The following is a 25,045-nucleotide window of genomic DNA, read 5'->3' on the forward strand; positions in this document are numbered from 1 at the left end:
TATTTGCTTTCGACTTATTCTCATACCATTCTTTCATTATAGAAGTTTGAAGAATTGAGTTATAACTCCCCCGTCATTCTCATTCTCTTTTCCTTTGTGACTTTTTTTACTTTAATTTTGTTCCAAAATTTTATTGGGGGAGTGATATATTTTGAAGAAATTGCGTATTGCTGGATAAAGATCTTTTAAAGCACTGATTAAGGGGCCACCAGGTTAATTGTTTGCGATTATAGATAACATCATGGACTAGATTTTATTTTAAATCCATGCACGTCAGAATTATGAATGGATAAAGTATTGTACTAATTTTATTTGGAACGATCATACACTTGTAATTTTAAAATTTGGGTAGGATTGTTAGCAATTTAGATGTAGTTTCTGTTTTGTGATTAAATAGAGTGCAGTTTTCTGTTCAATAATAGGTCAGTTGACCTATTATTTAGGGATATGATGCCAAAATTTAGCCTATGATTTTAGAAATCCACCCATGATTTTATGCCTCAAATTAGTGGGTCTCGAGTTTTTTTTTGGTTGTATGACTATAAGGCCAAATGTTTGCAGTTTGAATTGAATAGAGAAATTTTACCTGTGTTTACAATTAGAGGTTTGATCCAGAATCTTATTGAGTGAGAGAAATAGTTGTGCGTGATAGTACCGCCGTGAGTGAGAAAAAGAGTTGTGTGTTATCACCAACAGTTCTTCTAAAAGAGGAACATGATAGAAACGAGCATCAACAAATATGTCCAGACTAATCCTTAGATTTGATGGACATTATGATCATCGGTAAAAACTAAAGGAGAATTTCTTTGATTTAAGAAGTATTGGCAGTTGATAGAGCATGAGATTTCAGTTGTTACAAATAAAACAACTCCATCAGACACCAATTCAAGGTCATGGAAGATCAACAACTGAAAGAGTTGTAGATAAAGGACTATATATCAAGCCATTGATCTTGAAATTTTAGATACTATCCTCAATGATGATTCGTCAAAGACATTTGAGATTTTATGAAGTAAAAATTTCAAGGTTCATTTCAGGTGAAAAAAGTACTCTTCAAATTCTTTCACGAAATTTTAAAAGTATGGAAAGTATGTCTAAAGTCGAAGTATTATTAGTTCAATTTTTTTTTCTTTGATTTCACTTAAATAATACGTTTTAATATTTATTAGTCTATTTAAAAGAAAGATTTTATTATTAGTGTATTTCATTAAAATTTAAAAAAAAGGAAGTAAATTAACATTTGAAATATACTGAATATTTGTTTTATTTTCTTTTTATATTTATAATTTTAAAATGTATTTTTTTAACTTTGTCAACCTTATTTTGCAAAATTAATAAATATTTTGATTATCATCAAATTTTATTTGTGTAATTGTATAATATTTTATTTTGTGCAATTTTTTTATTTTCATCTAGTTATTATTTGATATTTTGATTTGAAATTTATGTAATTATAAATTCTTTTTAAATATTTGATAACAAAGAAATGAGGATATTTTATTTTAATTTTAAATAATTAATAATATCATTTTTTTAATGTTTCTTTTTTTGTAAAAATGATTTTATTGATATTGAGAGGATAATAAAACGAGTATGATAAGTATGGATGTATCTTATTCTAACAAGAATGGAGATGAAAAAAAAAATTATACCTACTAAAAAGGAAGGAGGATAGATTTTTTTTGGGAAGTAGGATAGAACCGTGTAACCCGTCTTCCATACTACCATCCCTAGTACACTGGTGTGGTGCAGAAGTGGTGGAAGGTGCTTAAGTCTTTTCCTATTATTATGAAAGTACACTTAATAATTTTGAGGATGCAAGAAACAATAGTCCCACCTATTTGACTTAAGATTGGATTGTGTACCTTCAGGGTTGAGGCTAGGCTAATCTTCATCCCGTAGTTCATTCAATTGTCGAGCTCAAAACTAGAGAACTATCTAGACTAAAATCACACTACGGACAGTTTCTTCCTACACCATATAAATAAATTTTCTATTTTACCATTTTTGGTTTGTATGATTAGAAAGTTCAGATTATGTAATTTGAAAACATTTTGAATTGCGCAATAAGAAAGTCTTTTTTCAAGGAAAAAAATGGTTTTCATGTTACACCATCCAAAAGTTATTTTTTACTTTTGAATGTAATCAAAAAGTCAAAAAATGACTTCCGAATTATATAATCTAAAAAAGAACAAAATGTGAAAAAGAAAAAAAATAGATGCAAGGGTATGGAGGTGCACGAAAAAACTGCCCACACTCCGTTATCTCCTAGAGTTCAGATAACCCAGCTAAATATTCTGTTTAATCTCCATTAACATTTGAAAAGAAAGACAAAAAAACATGCTTAAATGGGCATATGATCAGGGGTAATTTTTAAACGACTGCAGAGAAATTTTTCTTTGATACAAAGAGAGAAAGATAAGTTTGATTTGGATGGCAGGAGCATTTAAAAATAATGTTAAACTAATAGCAAAGCTCCACAAAAAAGGAGGGAACAGAACAGGAAGCAGATGTGTAAAAATTGTAGTTAAGAGATAAATATGAGAAGCAAGAGCAACCATCCAATTATTCATTTCTTCTTTCACAGCAAATAGCATCATCAGGATTTCAGTATAATATCAGCCATGTCCACGTTACCCGAACAGACAATCAGTCATTTCTTCTTTTATTGCTGCTGCTGCCACCAGGGTTCTGCTCCGTAAGCATTTTTAAAACGTTTACCAATGCTCGCAAACGATCCCTTATGCCAAGACCATAAAGAGCTTCAACAAGTGACTCCTGAAATTCGAAGCCATTCTCTGCAAGCGGATACTGTGACAGACAAAAGGCCCATTAAAGTTTCTATTCACAGTGAAGTAACAAATACTACCTCATTTCCATATATATATGAAAATCTTAAGCATCTAAAGATACGAGAAGGAGATTAACAAAAAGTGTCCCTGACTGACCTGAATAGGCTTAGGTATCTTGGTTTTAATAAATGGCCACCATCTATCTTCAACAACTGCTTTAACAAGACAGCAAGCTCGCAAACCTTCTACTCCACCAAATCGTCCAAATCCACTGTGTTTCACACCCCCGAATGGAAGGGACTGCAAAATAAAAAATGCAAAATTACTTCAGTGAAAATTGAATGATAACCTAGGCTGAGTTAAACAGGTTTACCCACTTTCAATTTCTATTTTCCACCAGGAATTTTAATCATTTTTAATTTATTAATTTTATCAGTCTTCCTTTGCCTTTTTAATATCAAACATGTCATTGTGTTTATGCAGAGTGTTATGAAATTGTTTGTTAGTAGTTAGTTGGTTTAGGAGCCACACCTGGGAAGGAATTAGTTTTTCTGTTGTAAAAGTGTAGTTAGCAGTAATATGATAAGATAATTGTTATTGTTGGAATAATATGTAATTGTTCTCGTTCATACTCTTCCTTGTATCTTCCTTCTAGAATAATTTTGGGATTATTCTTGGTTAAATCCCTATGTTTCTGTAATTCTTTTGAGTTGCTATTCCTAGAATTACTACGTTTGCATAAATTGGTATCATCCACTTCGGTTCATTTGGGTTTGTAGATGGCAGAGGCTACTCGAAATGCTGCAGTTATTACAGACTTGGAAGAACGTATGAGTTCCAGGTTGGAATCAAGGATGGAGTAGGCAGGATCTATACAAAAAACTCTTGTAGAATCTCTTAAAGATCAAATTCAAGAACTGTTGAAGCCTCAAGTAGGTAGGGGGCGCTTAGGTGGGTAAGTTCGTGTGGGGTTTGTCCTCCTCAGGCCCCGAATTGATGTGGTACGTGATTGTCATGTATTGATTTTCCTTGTCTTTTGGCAAGAATGTGAAAATGGATACAGTAACTCAAGCATTATTTCTTGATTGACAATATACTTGATTGACAATATACTTGAGCAAGTGTGCATCAAGTTAGTTATTTATTTTGGAAGGGAAAGCGTTGCACCGGCATACAGCAGTGGCTCGATTTGCACCCTATTTTCCAATGCTTTCATGGAAACAATATACAAAGGTGTTGATTGATAGATTTGGTGAGTTAGGGGATGACCCTATGGCGGAGTTGATGAGATTAAGGCAGTGATGTTCAGTATATGAATACCATGAAGACTTTGATGCTTTTGTTAGAAGAAAAAACTTGAGGAGGATACGTTGCGTTGCTTCTAGGGAAGTTTAAAGAAGGAAACAGAGATGATGGTCCGCATGTTCTCCCCAACTATGGTTAGCCGAGCATTCACTTTAGGTAGAATTTATGAAGCCACTATACCTGGAACAGGAGCCAACACAGCAGAAAGGAATTTATGAACCCACAGCTACACCTGTAAGTGGGTCGAGAATTGATTCAAGTATGGCTACTAGAGCCAAAATAGAAACTACCTTCTACCCTATATGAATGAAACCAGGATTATGTTAATTTTTGTGATGCACCCTATTCCTAGTGTAGGAGTAATTAATATATCTAGGCAATCATGATGTGTAGGCTAGGAGGTTGAGTGTTGGATAACCTCTAACCTAGCACCTAGCTGCAGCCTTTAGTTTTTCACCTTTTTTGTATCTCCTTCATCATATATATAAATATCAGGAATAGTAGAGGGAATTCTAATCAAGCCCTCAAACATATTTTGTCTGTTTTAATCTCAACTTGGTATCAGAGCGGGTCGATCCCGCTCTGGTTTCCGTCTGGTCTGTCCATTGGCACTTGTTGCCATCGTCCGCGGCTGTCCGCCGCTATTCGTCACTGTTAATCACTGTCTGTAGCTGTTCACTGCCATAAAACACTATCCAAAGCTACCCACTGTCACTGTTCACAAAACCGTCGCTGTCTGCCACTGTTCCGCCGCAGTCCGCCACTGTTCGCCGTCGGCCGCCGTCTCCGACCACCTCAGTTTTCGCCGGCGACCACTGGATCTGGAGCGCCTCTCCGAGCGACAGCCAACCCCACCGGTGCCGGAACCAGCCTCCCGTCGACGCGCCGCCACGCGCCGCTTCTCTCTCCGCTGCGAACAGGCGCGTGCAGCCCACGCGCCGCCTTCTGCTGCTCGGAACCTCACGGCGCCACCTCCGTAGCTCTCGCCGGAGTCTTCTGCTGCTGTTCCAACCCTCAAAACTCCGATTCAGTGAGGTCCAGACGTCACCCTTGCGGACATCTCCCTCGGTCGTTTAAAAATCTCCACTGTTTTTTGCGTTTCTGGGTTTCTGCTCTCTGTTTTTTGTTCCCTTGATCAGAAATGGCCTCTGGAAGTGTTATTTCATTCTCTGGAAGTCCTTCCATTACTTCCGAGAAGCTAGATGGACAAAATTACCTCTCTTGGTCCGCTCCTGTCGAGATGTGGTTCCTTGGTCAAGGACATCATGACCACCTTGAGAAAGACGGAAGCCATGTGCCTCAAGAAAAAGCCGAACAGTGGAAGCAAGCAGATTTTCAATTGTGTGCCTTGTTGTGGCAATCCGTGGAGCCGAGACTGTTAATGTCTCTTAGGGCATTCAAAACATGTCACTCGTTTTGGAAGAGGACTCAGAATATCTATGCCAACGATATCCAACGCCTATATGATTCGGCGGACAAGTTGGCATCTCTGAAAATGACCAATCATGACATGATCTCCTTCATGAATGAAGCACAATCAGCCGTGGAAGACCTGCGGATGTTTCTCGAAGTCGACGCTTCAGATGAAATGAAGAAGAAGCTGGACAAATACTATATGGTGATGATTCTTCGCGCCATTCATCCAGACTTCAATCACATTAGAGATCAACTGTTGACCTCTCATGAGGTCCCTTCCATGGACACCCTGATCCAGCGTATGATTCGTGTCCCAAAAGTCCCAACACTTGAAATTCAAGAATCTCATGCTCGAGTAGATTCATCTGTTATGGCCGCTACTCGAGGAAGAGGAGGACGTGGACCTAGAGGAGGTGGACGTGGAGGCCGTGGACGTCCTCAATGCACGTATTGCAAGAGGATGGGTCACACTCAAGAAAACTGTTACTCCTTACATGGTTTTCCTTCTAAGACTGCTAATGTCTCTCAGGCTGACACTACTGAGTCCAAATTCACTGAGGACGAGTATCAAGAGTACCTACGTCTCAAGTCCAGCAGCCTGACACAATCATCTCAAGCCCCGAGTACTTCAACAGCTTGCATTTCTCAATCCATTGACAGTCACCATTCATGGGTAATTGATTCTGGTGCTTCTGACCACATCTCTGGTAATACCTCTTTGTTCTCAACCATTTCATTTCAAGACAAACCTCATTTTATAACCCTTGCCAATGGCTCTAAAACTTCCTCAAAGGGAGTCGGTCGAGTCATCCTGTCTCCCTCCCTCACTCTAAAATCTGTCCTTTTTGTCCCTAATTGTCCCTTTAATTTAATTTCCTTAAGCCAGTTAACCAAATTGTTCAACTGTTCAGTAACCTTTGATCACAAATCTTTTGTTATACAGGAGCGTGGTTCGGGGAGACAGATTGGAGAAGGATATGAAGCCGGCGGTTTATATCATTTTGGATCTCGTCCACGAGTGTCATGTGTTGCAGCTCCTAGTCCTAAAGTGTTACATGATCGACTTGGTCACCCTCATTTGTCTAAATTAAAAAAAATGTGTCCTGAACTTAGTGGTCTCCACACCTTAGAATGTGAATCATGTCAACTAGGCAAACATGTTAGATCTGCTTTTCCTAAAAAGTCTCTCTCACAATGTAATTCTAGTTTTTCCATCATTCATTCCGATATTTGGGGACCTAGTCGTATTTCGTCTTTTGGTTTTAAGTATTTTGTTACTTTCATTGATGAATTTTCACGATGTACTTGGGTTTATCTTATGAAAGATCGTTCTGAATTGTTATCCATCTTCACATCTTTTTTACACGAAATCAAGAACCAATTTGGTCGAGTAATCAAAATCTTAAGAAGTGACAATGCCAAAGAGTACTTCTCATCTGCTTTGTCTGCAGTTTTAAGTTCACATGGTATCTTGCATCAGTCCACTTGTCCACACACCACAGCAAAACGGTATAGCAGAAAGAAAAAATCGACACTTGGTTGAAACTGCTCGCACACTTTTGCTTGGTGCTCATATCCCTGTCCATCATTGGGGAGATGCCCTCTTAACTGCATGTTTTCTTATTAATCGGATGCCTTCCTCCTCTCTCAATCATAAAGTCCCTGTCTCCATCTTGTTTCCAGATAACCCTCTTTTTCACATTCCTCATCGGGTTTTTGGTTGTGTATGTTTTGTTCACGACCTGTCTCCAGGTCTAGATAAGCTTTCTGCTCGTGCTCTCAAATGTGTCTTCTTGGGCTATTCTCGTCTTCAAAAAGGGTATCGGTGTTACTCTCCTGAAACCAAGAAATACTACATGTCTGCCAATGTCACATTCTTTGAACAAACCCCTTATTTCTCTTCCTCTGTTCAAGACACTCATGTCATACAACAAGTCCTCCCTCTTCCTGTGGTTGAGTCCCCTATCTCAGATGTCTCTGTCAACCCAAGTCCTACTCCACCTACTCCCGAGCCCCTATCCCCACCTACTGATACCTTCCCGAGTCCCAACCTCCCACACAGGACTCTGACGGATAGCCCAATTATCCAAGAATTTGGTGACTCCTCGACTTCAGATCCTTCTCCTTCGTCTCTTGCTCCCACGCCTCCTGATGAAGGTAATTCTGGTTGGCCCATTGCTCTCCGAAAAGGTATTCGTTCCACTCGGAACCCCCATCCTATTTATAATTTTCTTAGTTATCACAGATTGTCGCCTTTCTATTGTTCTTTTTTATCTTCAGTGTCTTCTGTTCCTATTCCCAAAAATGTGAAGGAAGCCCTTGATCATCCTGGATGGCGACAAGCCATGATTGCAGAAATGCAAGCTCTTGAACACAACCACACTTGGGAGCTCATGCCCCTTCCACCGGGCAAGAAGGCAGTTGGTTGTCGATGGGTATATGCAGTTAAGGTTGGCTCTGACGGTCAGGTTGATAGGCTCAAAGCCCGATTAGTTGCCAAAGGGTACACTCAGATTTATGGCCTTGACTATTGTGACACTTTCTCTCCTGTGGCGAAAATGACTGCTATTCGACTCTTCTTTGCAATGGCCGCCATTCGTCATTGGCCACTTCATCAATTGGATATCAAGAATGCTTTCCTTCATGGTGATCTTGAGGAGGAAGTCTACATGGAGCAACCCCCTGGATTTGTTGCTCAAAGGGAGTCTGGTATGGTGTGCAAATTGCATCGCTCTTTATACGGCCTCAAACAATCACCACGTGCCTGGTTTGGAAAATTCAGCTCCATTATTCAAAGTTTTGGGTTGAGACGCAGTGAGGCAGATCACTCCGTCTTTTACTCGCATACTTCTCCTGGGAAATGTATCTACCTAATAGTATATGTTGATGATATAGTCATTACAGGAAATGATATTGTTGGCATATCTCAATTAAAGGAGCACTTGTGTAGGCATTTTCAAACCAAGGATTTGGGAAGCCTCAAATACTTCTTGGGCATTGAAGTGGCACAGTCTAAACATGGCATTGTAATCTCTCAAAGGAAGTATGCTCTTGATATCTTGCAAGAAACTGGTATGATTGATTGTAAACCAGTAGAGAGTCCTATGGACCCAAATCAAAAGTTAACAACTGAAGAAGGTGAATTATTCTCTGACCCTGAAAGATACAAGAGGCTGGTTGGAAAACTAATTTACCTCACCATTACAAGGCCAGATCTATCCTTTGCAGTTGGAGTGGTTAGTCAGTTTATGCAGTCTCCATGTGTTGGCCATTGGAATTCTATCATCCGCATTCTAAGGTACCTAAAAAAGGCTCCCGGGCAAGGGTTGTTATATGAAGATCGAGGAAGCTTTCATGTCTCTGGATATTGTGATGCGGATTGGGCAGGATCTCCTATGGACAGACGATCTACTACTGGATACTATGTATTCCTTGGAGGTAATATTATTTCATGGAAAAGTAAGAAGCAGAGTGTAGTAGCTAGATCGACAGCTGAAGCTGAATATAGAGCCATGGCATCACTAACATGTGAACTTATATGGGTGAAGCAATTTCTTCAAGAACTTAAGTTTTGTGACATCAAGACTATGAAGATGTATTGCGATAATCAAACTGCTCTCCACATTGCTTCAAATCCAGTGTTTCACGAGAGAACGAAACATATAGAAATAGACTGTCATTTTGTTCGTGAAAAGTTATTGGCAAAGGAAATATGTACTGAGTTTGTGGGATCGAATGACCAACTCGCAGACATGTTGACCAAGTCATTAAGAGGACCTCGAATTGAGTTTATTTGTTCCAAGCTGGGTACATACAATTTGTATGCTCCAGCTTGAGGGGGAGTGTAGGAGTAATTAATATATCTAGGCAATCATGATGTGTAGGCTAGGAGGTTGAGTGTTGGATAACCTCTAACCTAGCACCTAGCTGCAGCCTTTAGTTTTTCACCTTTTTTGTATCTCCTTCATCATATATATAAATATCAGGAATAGTAGAGGGAATTCTAATCAAGCCCTCAAACATATTTTGTCTGTTTTAATCTCAACTCCTAGGAACATAGCTTATCTCACAAAAAGATCCAGGTGCACATTCTCAAGGTGGAAGATGAAGCAAACAAAGGGGGTAATTATGCAGCTATGAGTTTTGATGATTGTCAAGAGCAAGAGCAGTTGTTGACATTTGTTTAATGCGTTGGTGGCAAACTTTAGAACCATACGTGTTACTGGTTATTAAAACAAGAAACCGTTACGTTCTCATAGATAGTTGATCAACACATACTTTTTAGATGTTGCTATGCCTTAGAGATTAGGGTGTAAGGTTAAGCAACAAACCCCAATTCAGGTGGTGGTAGCAGACGGGGTTGGTATGGTCAAAGGATTTACGTGGACTATACAACCAACAACATTCACATCTGACATGTTTTTTATTTCCTTGGGTTGTTGTGATTTGGTGTTGCTAGGAATAGAGTGGTTAGTGGCATTGGGGGACATCTCGTGGAACTTTGATAAGCTAGCAATGGCGTTCCAGATAGGAGGAAAATGGCATGTGTTACATTGTGCTATGACCAATGGTATCCACAAACCCCAATGAAATAGAAGCTATGGTCAATTGGCCCCTCCCTCGGATGGTGAAGTAGTTGCGTGGATTATTGGGTCTGACATGGTATTATAGGATACTTTTAAGGGGTATAGAGTAGTGGCCAAGCCGTTAACATATATATTAAAGAAAGACGACTTTATCCAGTTACCGAATGGTATATTTAGAAGATTGAAGAAATTACTCACTGATATGTCTGTGTTGGCTACCCTAGATTTTCAAAATAAAAAATAATTTTCTATTGAATATAGGAAGGGCCAGGAAAACATGGTGGTAGATGCACTCTCAAGAAGGTAGGGTGTTGAGTGCAATAACATTATCACCCATCAATTGCACAATGATTGGATGAACAAAATTCGTATATCCTGGAAGAAGGATGCTAACTTGCAAAAGTTGATTAAGGACATACATAGTGACTCAACTACACATAACCATTACCAATAGCAGCGTAATGAGTTAAGGAAAGGAAAGCTGGTAGTGGGAAGTGATTCTAAGTTAAGAAGTGACATAATGCAATGGTTACATGCTTCAGTTGGGGGTCGCGATTAGGGAATCAATTCTATGACTCAAAGAATCAAGGTGGTGGTAAATTGGAAGGGTTTAATTAAGGATGTCAGGTAATTTATTCAACACTATTCAAAATGTCAGCAATGCAAATATGATACAGTTGCTTCACCTAGGTTGCTTCAGCCCCTTTCGCTTCTTAAGTTGATTTGGTAACAGATGACCATGGACTTCATTAAAGGATTGCCCAATTTTCATGGCAAGCAAGTGATATATGTTGTGGATGATAGCTTAAGTCAAGCAACGCACTTCATGGCTTTATCACATCCTTATTTGGCTAGTGATGTTGCCCAAGCTCACATGGATAATGTGTTCAAACTCCATGAGTTTCCTAACTCCATCACCAATGATAGAAACTCCATTTTTATTAGCCAAATTTTGGCAAGAACTCATGACCTTACAGGGAGTCTATGTTCAACTTTCATCTAGTTACCATCCTCCAACTGACGGACAAACTAAGGTGGTTAATCCCGTGCCTCAAAACTTATTTAAGGTGTATGTGTGCCTATGTTCCACACTTGTGGTCAAGGTAGCTTCCTCTAACTGAGTGGTGGTATAATACCACTTGTCACTACCACCAAGGCCACTTTGTATGAGACCATATATAGGTAGTAGGGACCCGTTCATCTCCCTTACCTTCCGAGGGAATCTAATGTGGAATAATGGTGGATAGGAGTCTTACTAAGCAAGAAGAGATAAAACTCTAAAATTCCGTTTAAAAAGAGCCCAAAAAAGGATGAAACAGGTAGCTGACTCACATAGGAGTGATTGTAAATTTGAGATTGGTGATTATGTTTATGTTAAGCTACATCCGTGTAGGTAGTTTTCCATGGCATTCCAAAGCAATGCGGAACTCAGTTCTAAATATTTTGGGCCATTTAAAATGTTGGACTGCATTGGTTCAGTAGCTTGCAAGTTGGATCTTCCAGCTCAGAGCAGGGTTCATACGTTTTCCATGTTTCTCAGCTCAAGAAACATGTAGGAGACTTGGTGGCCACAACTAATTTACCATATCAACAGGAGGATGCATGTGCTGGAAAAGAACCTGAATCCGTCTTAGACAGAATGACTATTAGAAGAAAGGGGGTTCCTTGTGACCAAGGTTTTGATAAAATGGAAGCAACACCTATCAGAAGATGCCACATGGGAATACTACTATGATCTAAAGAAGAAGTTTTCAAACATCCATCCTTGAGGGCAACGATGCTATTAAGGGGAGGGAAGTGATAAAAAATTGTTTGTTAGTAGTTAGTTGGTTTAGTAGCCATGTGGGAAGGAGTTAGTTTGTAACAGTTGATTAGCAATTATATATTAAGATAACTGCTAATGTTTTGAATAATTTTTGTAATTTTTCTCATTCAAACTCTTCATTATATCTTCTTTCTTGAATAACATTCAGATTGGGATTATTATTGGTTAAATCCCCTACGTTTTTGTAATTCTTCGAGTTGGTATTCCTAGAATTACCTCGTTTGCATAAGAGAGAGAATACTAAATACAAATGTTATTTGTTTGAGAACCAGATTCATCTATATGAAAGTATAAGGACTTTGACCACATTTAACCAAAGGTATAGAAACTAAAAACACAACTTTCCCAAATAAAAATAACATATCCTTCTCTTAAACATGCATCTTTATGTGATTCGAAACTACACATGATGTCAAATACCTTATTTCCTACACAAGTAGGGCATAACGAAATGAATGTAACAGGAAATTAGCAAAAGCATATACATATTATTTTCACATAATATAAAGTGATAAGCACATTAACACGCCTGTGAAATTTCTCTACACCTTTGTATGTTGTTACCTTTTGAACTAAAATCCAGTAGTAGGTTGTTCAGCCCAATTGTATGACTCAACTGTTTCAAACCTTGCTTATGCAGCTGCTTTTTTCATCTTCCTAGCAAACACATGCATAGTAAACTCTCTATCTCTCTCTCTCTCTCTCTCTCTCTCAACCTAATTAAGTAGCTTAATAATATTTGCCGGAGCATCTCTAATATAATTCTCATCCCCAGAGAAATTTTGCAGTCAGCCTACTTGTTGCACGATCAGGAGATCAACACACATACTAAACCAAAAGTTAAAATGCAAGATAGACAAGATAAATCATATCATTACACAAATTTACCTGGCACATGTATGTTGATGCAAAATCATTAACTGCAGCTACCCCAGCATGTATCTGTGAAGCTATCTCTCTCGCACGACTCTGATTGCCTGAGAAAACAGCACAGCCCAGCCCATACTTTGAGTCATTTGCAAGTTTGACAACCTCCTCATCAGAGCTGAATTTCATTATTGGCATGATTGGGCCAAATGCCTAGTTAAGCAATGAATTTATTAGAAGAATTTGGTAAGCAGTTGCTGAAGGATACAACATAGAAGATAAGTTCTTGAATGTAAAAGCACAAATGAGATGCATGCCTATCACAGGATGTGTACCTAAATTTAATAAAATCTCAATTGGCATGTTTTGTTACCTCTTCTTGCATCAATCTCATTGAGTGGTTCACATTCACAATGATAGTAGGGGGGAAATATTGATCAACTGCGTCTTCACCTATATTTCCAAGACTCCCACGGGCAACAATCTCAGCTCCTTTGTCTAAAGCATCATTTAATAGGCCATCAAGCTTTTCAGAATGCTCATGCATGCATAAAGCTCCCATATCATACTTTCCAACAAGTGGTGGGCCCTGTAAGAAATCAATAGCCAACAAGTTAAATAAAAATATTGACTTCTTTATACTCTAGTTCTACAACAGAAGTCTACTCCTCAATAATCAATTAACACCAAGCTCCTCTCAAACAGTATATAATCATGAAATCCTGATTTCAGTACTTTCTGTTTCAAGGGAAAACATCGTCTCAGAAGAGAGTTGGAGCATGCTAGTGATGTTATGCAAATGTAATTTGTTCATCACTACATTCTATTTCTTTGCTATACATCAATGATCACATATACAATTTATTTTGAAGAGCTCCAAATCCACAAGAACACACACACAATGCTAACATTTTTTTCAAAGGTTTATGCATCAAATGGCTGCTTGGGGTTGCACTGGTAAAGAAGAGGAGAAACGAGAAAAACAAAAAACATGCATAGGTTCAACAAAAAATAGATGACAAATGCAATGTATTCTGAGTCAAATAGATGACTTTTTCTTCTCATAGTTTTCGACAATGAATGAGAACAAAAACAACAGATGTATAAACACTACGATAGATTTCTGAAAGGAACAATCTTGTGGCAATGAAGTGCAAATATAAATGATTTTATGCATCAGAAACCCATTGTGAAAGTTACAGAGAGTAAAGGTTTATTTTATTAAAACACTTACAGCTGTAACAGACTTCACAATTTTGGTGACTTTACTGACAAAAGAAGAATAAATTTCCCTGTGGACATAAAATCGCTCTGCCCCAGCACAGTTCTGTCCACTTGACTGAAGAACAGCCCTGACAGCAATTTGTGCGACCTATATTCAGCAGATCAAAGCCTGTTAAAACTAAGGTACTCATGAAGCTCTTATGATTAATAATTACATCCAAGCTTTGGGGAATCCGAACAGGTAGAAAGGATTCATACATGATCTAGATCTACATCTTCACAGACAATAAATGCATCTTTCCCACCAAGCTCCAGTGTCACTGGTATAAGTGTGTCGGCAGCATTGCTCATTATCTGCATAGAAAGAAAGTGTATTTGCATACCAAGTCATGGGAAATAGGACGTCATCATAAAAATGAATGGAATGATTGGAAATAATGAACTATGACCCAATTCTAGGCAAGAAAACATTCAACTAGCCAGAAGAATCGTACCATCTTACCAACACCAGGCGATCCAACAAATATGACTTTATCAACAGAAGATACTAATGCTTCTCCTGTTTCGGCAAACCTGGAAGAAGGTCCAATCAGTGCCATAGATGATAAAAACAACCAAAGAACAAGAAGGAAAACTAAATGGTAAGACAAATGGCCATACCCTGTTATCACCTCAACAAGGTCCTCTGGAGCTCCTATGGCAGCTAGGGCTGATTGGATGATCCGGAAGTAAAAGCATCCAGACCAACTTGCATGTTCTGATATCTAACATTAAGTATATAATTTTCAGTCACATTGAAAAACATAAAAGCAATTTATACAGTTAAATACCAATTCTCCTGAAAGCTCAAGAGAGTAGTACGTGGAAGCTCAAAAGTGGTTTCATGTCTCCGACTCTAGAATGATCCTTGTGCAATAGCCTTTTTGGGCTTAATGCATAGATAGTGCACAGGCCCATTTTAACTTGAGCTGAAATTCAGCTTAATTGTATTAGCAGAAACCATATCAATCTTCTAAATGGTTATTAGATGCAAGTTCATCATAAGTTTTATATCTCTTAAAGCAAGAGCGAGTATTGCACCATGCACGATATTTTCATTTTTTAATATATTTTTAGCGAGGAATATAACCTAATTGCCATTAAGTACAAATGTAAGCAATGTATAAAACAACATGATATACACACAGCATGAAGAATAATTTTGGATAGGTAGACAACAATATACTTTATACCTTGATCACAATGCCATTTCCAGAAAAAATTGCCGCCAGCATAGGATTAAAAATATTGTGGAAAGGATAATTCCATGAAACAATTGCTCCAATAACTCCGAGAGGATGAAATTCTACTTTAGCTCTTTTATGGAGCATTGATCTCCCGGAAGATCTGCAAAGGTGTTTTATTTATCAAACGCTAGAGAAAAAAGAAAGTGATAGTAGAAGTCACTTTAGATAATTTGATATTTTATAATAGAGATTTAAATGAATGTATAAGGAAGAGATTATAACTATTTTTTTATAAAACAATGGATGTCAAGTTATAAGGCTTGATTTGGTGTACCAAAGGCACAGGAAGAACTGAAAATATAATGAGACAGATAATACATGATGATAAGTTCAAGGAAAGAAATTGATTAACTACTGGCAAAAGAAGGTACCGATATTCAGGCTTTAACCACTGCTCGCCTTCTGACAGTAGCCAATTGATCTTCTCACATGTTGTCATTATTTCTCCTAAAGAGGCATCGACCATTGTCTTTCCGGTATCTCGAGAAGATATTCTACCGGAAGAACATAAACTAGAGTATGTTAGCACTTTCTCATGCAATAACCACTATGTTCATCTACTTCAGACAAAATGAATTAAGAATAGGATAATTAAAAACAGTGGATGGCTACAAAAGATTCATACATTTCCTAAAACATCACAAAAGTGATACAATAAGTTTAAGTTTATACCACAAATGCTTTCAAGCAGTGTAAACAGAATGATAAAACTTCCCTCACAACCATGCAAAAATAAGTGCTCTTACTCGCATATAAGTGCTTGATGTTTAATTATATACTTCAAAAGTATACGCAAAAATAAACGCCTTTGCTTGAAGCTGGACTTTGCCCACATTTTCTGTGCCTTCCTTACTTTTGCCACTCGATCCTTGACCTATCCATAAATGGAAAAGCAGTTATAGTTAATCTGGAAATGTTTTGCTTGCAAGAAAATTACTCAAAAACTAGGGACCAGTATTTTAAGGTGCATGCTCTGTAATAATTGGTATTCACATCAACATTGTCATCTTGGTACCTCTGGATGCCTTGTCATTAATGTTTCCACATGTATAATAACCAATAAGAATGCTAATGGTAAATCATTTTTTATAAATAAGTGCAAACATTCATAAAGAAGAAAAAAATAGATGGAAACAAAAATATGGTCAACATCAGAAAAATTTGTGACAAAAAAAATATAAAAGGAGTAACATAAAACTTGTTCCTCAACTGGACAACAAAATGAATAGTCAGTAATCACATTAAAACTGACCAACGATGTGCCAATGCCAATCATTAACAATTTGGCTTCCCACTCAAATGGTGCTATTCTGGTAAATATTATTGTAGAGTAGAAAATTCTATTTGGACCGTGCTGTCTATATTGCACATGCACACAAGCGCTGCTCTAGTCTAGTACAAAATTTTATCCACAAGGCAGAATATATGACCTGTCAGATTTTCTTCAGCACAACCAGCATAATTCTTGCATGGAAATGATGTCCTAGTGGATTTCTAGAATGCTTGAAACCAGTTTGCACCAATGTAAATGGAAGATTGCTTGAATTGAAAACTAGATGTGCTTCCTAGTCTAAGATGAGATACGATGTGTATATCCAGTATCGCAACGCAACACATATCTAGATATATATAATATTCATAATACATAATAAATATATAATTGTCATTACACAAGTTCAAATTAGGAATAGGAACATACTTCGAGGACAATACTAAACCAAAATAAACGGGTTGTAATCATTGTCATCATTAATTACTTTGTATTGTCTACATATAAGAACAGTATCAATCTTATTCCTTTCTCGAAATCATTCCTAACGAGGACAAATTTCAAATTTTGGTTCATCAAGTGCCGATGATTTCTATTACTGCACATGCTTCAATATCTCATGTACAAGTAAAGTGGATTTTAATAACTTTTGTTAAAAGGCTTGTATGCTTCACATGTATGCATTGGTAAAGTATCCAAGAGTATCAATATAGAGTACATTTTGGATACGAATACTTTTAGCAAACTAAGTTATTGGTGCTTCACAGTTCCTTTTTAAACCATTATTATGAGCTTCGGTAACAGACAAATACTCACTGACCTCATCATGCGTCAATGCAGGAACGTATCCCAAATATTTCATAGTTGCTGGCTCATAGCACTGAACTATTTTTCCTGATTGCTGCGACGTTCCCCTCGGAGGTACCTGGATTTGAAACAACGACAAATCCCAGCGATTGTGAAAAATAAACGCAATACTTTTCCATGCAACAATTAGCAAGATTCTTTCCATCATATACAATTTGTACCAAAGCAGAGAGAAAGAGATGGACTCACATATATGAAACTATTCTCCTGCTGCTGGCTTCCATCGTCCAGCACTGTCATTATCACAATTTCAGCATCACAACATCGTAGGTATTAATAGATTGATAGATAGATAGAGATAGAGTACCATCGGAAGTGTCAACGTCGATGGAAGGAACCTTAGGAGGAATGAGCATGAGAAGGAACCTACAGATACCGTAAGCAAACGCTAAAACGAGCAATGGCCACCAAAACGCCATTGAAAATTCGGAGATTCAATACGAAATGAAAATTCGCAGATTCGATCGGAACAAAACCAGCAACACCTAGGGCTTGGAGTTCGATCGATGCTCTCTAGCTTGAAGGCTGAGCAGAGTGTTTTTACAGAACAACACTCTCACTCACTCACTCAGTGTAAGTGTAAGCGTTGTGAAGGTTGTGAAGATGGTGATGATGATGATGGCATTGGTGTTAACAATAACTATCTTTATGAGCGAAACGAAGCGGAAAATTCAGTTGATGGCACGAGATGAGGGTAAAGGAAACCAGATTCCATTCGTAGCGTGATGCGTCTTGTCGTTTTTAATGTACTTTACTTCTCTCCTGGGTCTCCTTTTTGATCTCTATCTGCATTCTTTATCATTTTCTTTACTTGTGAAAGGAAGGAGTGATTAAAATAAATTCACAAAAAAAATAGAAAAATAAAATAAATAGTAGGTATCTTGGAGTACTTTTAGTAAGACTGGGCTAAGAAGAGACCAAACTCACAATTTTCGTGTCTCTCTCTCTCAGGACCCGCGTGCGTGGCTGTGTTGATGAGTCAAGCCTGAACTTATCATATTGTTGAGTGTATTTTTCTCTTAAATTACTATTATTGTTATTAAATATTTTGATATTTTTTAAATTTTACAAAAAATTATAATTTATTTATTTTTAAAATTTTAATATATTTTAATACCTAAATTATAAAAAAAATAGATATACTTTTTTTAAGTTAATAACGTTATATTTTTTGAAACTTATCTCATTCTAACATCACAAATCGTATAAATAACCTGTTTGTTCCAAATACCATTTGTATAATTATATTTATTTATTTTCAAAATTTAAAAATCAAACTTTTATTTGATTAAAAAAATATTTATTTGTTTTTTATTATTATTATTATTATAAATGTATTTGACCTGAACAACTCTTTAATAATACTAAATAAAATATAAATACGTAAAAGAAAGCTCTAATATTAATTAAAGTATAACACCGATTATACCATATATTTTTTTGTAAAAAAAATATTAATAATTTGTTTCGTTTTATTATCATTATTTTTAACGTTTTTCATTGTTTTTTAAAGATCTTTCTATTTTTATATTTTATAAAAAAAATTAGTCAATTAAGTTATTCTTATCATATTAGAAAAAACATTAAATGTGACACTAACATTATTTTATTGTCTTATCATGCCACAATAAAATTAAAAGAGGTGAAAAATATTTTGATTATGAAGTAAATTTACCCTAACGAAGGAGAGAGATTATATAAGTAACGTCACTAAAGATAGTCAAAATTGAAATTTAATTTGTAAGTTCTTAATATTCTACGATTTATATAATATTTATGAATATTATGATGGTATAATCGTAATATAGTAAGATTGTTATGATCGTCGAACAACATCGTAAAATTGTGTAAATAGTTTTTTTTTTTTTCGAATTTTTTGTTGCACTACCTATTCACACGTTCTTTAGTGAATAATTAAAATTTACATAATTCGGTCACACAATTACCTTTCACCTAATTAAATTAAATATTAATACAATAAATATTCATTTCTCAATAAAAAATTAATACAATTAAAATCCCAACACACCACACCACTTTTCAATTAAAATTTAATACAACTATAATTACCCAATTTTACTCCTACAATCTTGTATAATAACTCATAACAAATTGTTTCTTTTGTTTTATTTTTCCTCTATTATTTTATTTGAATTCTTTTTGTATTTTCATATTTTATTACATTAATTATTTTCTATGTAAAATTTAAAAATATAAAATTGGATTAATTTCTATTCCTTATAAAATTATATATATATATATATATATATCACAAAATGTTGAGTAGGTTTTTAGTCTCTTAATTTTTATGTGAAATTAGAATTTGTCCTTGAAATTTTGATACATTTTTGTTCCTATACTTTATAAATGAATGATATAGTCCTTTTAGCCAATCCATTAATTTTTCTTTACATGTCAAACGACGTTTTATGTTAGTATTTGAGTTATATACACAGTTTGACATATTCTCGCTTTAATATATGTTAGAAGATGTGTTGGACACGTCAAAATACTGTAATGTAATTGGACTAAAAATATTATATTCATTCACTTTTAAAGTTTAGGACCAAAATGTATCAAATTTCAGACAAGAAGAACTTTTAATTTCGCATCAAAGTTTAAGGAGTAAAAACATATTTAACTTATTATAAAAAGTTAAATTGACTGTCTGTGTTACAATCTCACGATTTATGATTATATGAACCTACCTTTACGATCTTACTTATAATTTTGATTTTAACTATCTTGTAATGAAAGGACTTAAGGAGAAAAATTACAGTCTATATATTATTTTTTGTTTATATTTGGCATTAAATTGAAAGATGTGAATAAATTAAATTATTTTAAATTATAAGAATTGTTTTTTTAATCATTATTAATAGACATTTAAATTTTTAGTATATTTGTAATATCATAAGTTATAATTTTGTTTTTTTATGCAATTTAACTTAGTTTAGAATTAATTTAGTTTGGATTAAATGTTTTTTTCTAGATAGGAGTGTTTATTAGACATGTTTCTTTTGATCTTAGATAGTAATTGTGAGTTATTCCTCTCGAGTCTCGAGTTGTGTTCTTGAAATTAAAATGAATAGTGATATTGAAGATGAAATGAATTTAGGGTTGTGATAGGGAAAATTTTGCTCAATTAACCCTATTTGGAAAAAAAGTATTTATAAATCTAATATATTGTGTTAAATAACTACAAAAATTAAAGCAACTAGAATTGAATTTAATCTATATAAGAGATTGACATAACTTTCAACTCAAAATCTTAAAATAATAAATATATAAGTTTTATATTTTATGTTACTCAACTTTCTCATTTTTAACTAATGTAGAGTTAAACTTACACTTAAATTTTTAACTATTAGGATTTAAGGTTGTAGTCTTTGAAATTGAAATAAAAAATGATATCGAAGGTGGAATGGAGTTAAGGTTGAAATGAGTACATTTTTCCTCATCTATCACTCTTTGAACAAGTTTTTGAAAAGTGTTTACATAGGTAGTGTACTTTGATGAATAAAAGGATAATATATTTTTCAATTTATTATACCAAGCTAAAATTTGATCATTGGGAGTTAAATTCTAACCTCAATTTTTCCCAATCAAGAAATTTCAATTTTCAAGAAATCAAATTTTTGTTATGTTTTTTTTAAGTACGTGCAAACCTCCATTAGTTTGACAAATGTGAAGATGGAATTGATAAGGGTCACATTTTTTTCTCAATTGGTCGGATAGTCCTCACTTTGATAGATATGTGTCAATTTGGTCTATACTTTTATTTTTGTTTTAATTTGATTCTCAACTTTGTTTAAGTGTATTAATTAGGTCCTTACCGTTATTTTTTCAAAAACGACAATAACAGTCATTTGATGTGTCAACAATAATGGATACCTGTCAAAACTTGTAATTGTACAATGACAATAGGATTGTTTACGTGTGAATTTATTTCTTTTTAATGGAGAAGCTTCAAGTTCATTCTTATCATTATTTTTTTCATTGTTGTCTCGTCCATTATTCTCTTCTCCTTCTTAGAGGAAGTTTGTTGGTGAATAGGTGTTGGTTGAAGTGTTGTCTTCTCCTTCGTAGAGCAATGTCTCGGAGTTGCAGCCACTCTTGTTCATCTTGATTGTGGAGAACACAAAATCACAACATTTCCTCTTCTAGTCGTTGGTTTGGTGGCTTCAGTGGAACTCCAATTTTGCCATTGAGATTGCAGTGTTAAGAATGGTTAGAATTGTTAAAAAGGGTGAAAAACAATTTTGAGATTGTCCTGACTACAAGATTTGATCTATACTTTTAATTTGGAGTCTACTTATATGTTTTTCCGGTTAACAATGAGTGTTTGTTGTTAAATTGATCTTGGTTTTTGTTTGATTTTTTGAACAGAGGAGTGGTAGTGGGTCTTTTTGGTGTGTTGAACTCTATTTTTATAATACTTTTTACTTTCTCTTTTTGTATTACTTAATGAAAAACTTTAATGAAAAGCTACTTCAGAATTAATAAAAATGATGTAGTTGGTGGTAAGGAAAGATGATCACAAGCGTTGCGTCAAAGGAATCTTAGACACACACAAAAGACAAAAAAAATTGACAGATTCCAACGACTGAATGAAAGGAAAATTATAAGGTCGAAACTTTTAAATACAGAAACACATTACACATCATTGTTAATTATTTCGGATGTGAAATAATTATTATGAAAGAGAGAAATGTTATCTTAAATTATTAAAGATTTAAATAACTTTTTCGTACTCATTTTTATAGTGTTTGCTGTGGATGATCCTCATCTTGACAGAATGTTTAAAATGATCATCATTTTTATCAAATGTTTAAAATGGTCATCATTCCCACAATTCGTGTTTTATTTGGTCTTTTTTTGTGATGCCATTTAAATATGTAACTGAGCACTGTACAATACATGTAACACACCCTAATGCAACGTAATACAAACAGGTGCTACCTGTACAGTACTTCGTTACTGATTTAAACGGTGTCACACAATTGTGAAAATGAGAATCACTTTTAAACATGATAAAAATGATGACCATTTTAAGTATCCTGTCAAAAAGAAAACAATCCGCAACAAATATTATAAAAATGAGAAAAAAAAAAGATATTTAAGTCATTATTAAACAAGCGTTTTAGATGGTAAGATATTTCGGAAAACCTCTTCCCGAATATGTATTATTATATATTACTGATCTGATAATGTTGATAGCATACAAAAATAAATGTACATGTACGTGTAATGTTAGTTTAGGAACTGTGAAAATATTAAAAGAATAAATTTGATTGAATGTGTTTTAAAAGATTTAAGAAGAAAATCCCACAATATTTTAAGGGTGCTGTCAGTTTTTGGAGTCTCAAACCCAGGATTTTTTTGTTTCACAGGATTGTATTGGTGCAATTATTTAATACTCTTTAGAAGAAAAAAGAAACAAGAAAATTGTAAAAAAAAAATCCAACTAAGTTCAGTTCATATTTATATTAAATTCATTCCAGATCACTCCATATATATTTTAATGGAATGGATTTAGTATCCAATTTTTTTAGGATTTAATTAATATAGATTCCAATTAGAATGCAATAAACAAGATTGGTTGAGAATCCTCATATGGATTTTCACACATTGTCTAATTGATGTTTCGCCGTGGTTTCCAATTTCTTTTAACCATTTTTTCTCTGTAACTTCTTTTTATTAAATATGATGTATGGTTTATATGATTCAATATACTTAGGTGGATTTAAATGTATAATAGAAACATATTTAAAATCCAAATAAAATAAAATTTGTATTTTAATTGAAGGCTTTTATATAGAAGTCATATTTAAGTATTTGACTCAGCGTTTTAATTAAAAAAAAAGTTTTTTGTGTAAATAATTTTTTTCTTTATTTTGTAAAAGTTATTAAAGTAGTATTTACACAAATTACTTTCATTTTGTTAAATTTGAATTTCTTTTATTTTTTAAAATGATTATATAATTTAACTAATTAAAAAATTTATTTTTAAGTGGTGTAACTAAATTAAATAAAATTACAATATTAAAAATATTATTTAAAAAAATATTTTAATAGTAATTAATTGTACAACTCAATTTTTCACCACAAAACCATAGTTTTCTGAATTAAGAAAAATATTCCACTTCACATCATTATTTAAAATAAATAGTTGAATCTGGTTTAACATAAATATATTTTTTAGTTCAAGTTAATTTAGTTTTTTTTTTCTCTGTAGAACTGAGTGGTCACTTGTGGTGTTATACATTATTTGTTAGTTATTAAAGTTGTACAAGTATGATCATAAATAAGAAATTATTATAAGAAAGAAGAATTAGGATGATAATGCAGATTGAGTCGTCTCACATTTAACTTGTAAAAAAGGATTCACACTACCAATCAACCCGCATAAACAAAAGTATTAATTTATTTTATACAAATATTGTTACAATATTGATGTTTTAATATTTTATATCTTTGTTGTACCAAATGAGTACTATTCAATAAAATTGAAATAAACTAAATAAACATAGAAGGACTTAAGGGGTCGATGATTTCGTTATCGGTCTCACGATGGACGTTAATGTTTTGATCCTAAGTTTGATGACAGAAGCAATGTCAATTAGCATATATTCAAGGTATTTTTTCCTTTGGAGCGTGTGTCTTGTCACGGTTTTGTCCTTAAGGGTATGTTCTTATGCGAGTGATGATTTGAGGGAGAGAGATGATTATTTTGGGTTGATTAGAATGTGATATTTATGTTTTTTTTTTTATAGATTTGGGAGTGAGTGGATTTAAGAGTAATTTGTGAAAGTTTGTGAAAGATTTGACTGATGTGACTAAAAAAATTAAATTTAATAGATAAAAATATAGAATGACAAAATTGTCCTTGGTGTTAAAAAAGTATAATTAAATGATATTTAGATAAATTATAATTAATTTTTCATATATTATTATAATAAATAAAAATATTATAAATATTTATGAATTGAAAATAAATAATATTAAAATATATTTGATTTAGAAAATTTAATATTTAATTTTAAAAAAAATAAACATTGGATACAAATGTAGTGTGAAATCGGATACAAGTAACATTTATCCGGATACTACCATTTGTAACCGGATACAAATGTGGTAAGTGGAAAGGTGGAAACGGATACAAATGTGTGCATCAGGGATCTTGTTCGCAGACCTCGAGTCCATGCCTATGAGTGCAACAGCGACGTAATTTTTTTCACATATAATAACATAGACAATAAGGATATTGTGGTAATTTACCATATTTATCCGTCAAATCTCTTCCAAAAAGAGAGATCAATTTATGTAGTAATCTTGTAATTATTCGTCTTTTGTCGCTTCCTTTTTCCAACAAAGAACAACTGTTTTTACCCCTATTCATCACTCTCCATTCTGCTATTACAATATTTTTTCGCATGAGAACAACCCCTAAAAAATCAGATTGTAGGAGGACAAAGATGCATTTAAATTATCTTAGGTCTCGATTTCTACGTGAAATTATTGGACTTATAGGAATTATTTGTAGGTGTGCGATTATTTTCCTATTACATCTTATAAGATGTTTTACTAAAAAAATTCACAAAAAG

The 25,045-nt window shown here is 34.4% G+C and overlaps 1 protein-coding gene across 1 annotated transcript; it reads right to left on the reverse strand.

Moving 5' to 3' along the window:
• Nucleotides 1-2,370: 2,370 nt before the first annotated feature.
• On the reverse strand, nt 2,371-18,239 carry LOC114177656 (aldehyde dehydrogenase 22A1-like). The gene is made up of 14 exons (XM_028063094.1): nt 17,746-18,239; nt 17,628-17,671; nt 17,392-17,496; nt 16,048-16,175; nt 15,673-15,795; nt 15,248-15,401; nt 14,676-14,779; nt 14,510-14,588; nt 14,274-14,369; nt 14,026-14,163; nt 13,165-13,380; nt 12,813-13,004; nt 2,949-3,092; nt 2,371-2,811 (listed from the first exon to the last, which is right to left on the reverse strand). Exons 1-14 carry the CDS (start codon nt 17,855-17,857, stop codon nt 2,650-2,652), a joined length of 1,797 nt encoding a protein of 598 aa, XP_027918895.1. The 5' UTR covers nt 17,858-18,239; the 3' UTR covers nt 2,371-2,649.
• Between the last annotated feature and the right edge of the window lie 6,806 nt (nt 18,240-25,045).

This window comes from Vigna unguiculata, chromosome 3 (assembly GCF_004118075.2).
Source record: "Vigna unguiculata cultivar IT97K-499-35 chromosome 3, ASM411807v1, whole genome shotgun sequence".
Taxonomy (NCBI): domain Eukaryota; kingdom Viridiplantae; phylum Streptophyta; class Magnoliopsida; order Fabales; family Fabaceae; genus Vigna; species Vigna unguiculata.

Coding starts and splice junctions, on each gene's coding strand:
- LOC114177656 (XM_028063094.1), bottom strand. CDS start 17,857: ATGGCGTTTTGGTGGCCATTGCTCGTTTTAGCGTTTGCTTACGGTATC. Junction 14,780..15,247: donor GAAATGGCATTGTGATCAAG/GTATAAAGTATA, acceptor ACTTAATGTTAG/ATATCAGAACATGCAAGTTG. Junction 14,164..14,273: donor AAGATGTAGATCTAGATCAT/GTATGAATCCTT, acceptor TGCTGAATATAG/GTCGCACAAATTGCTGTCAG.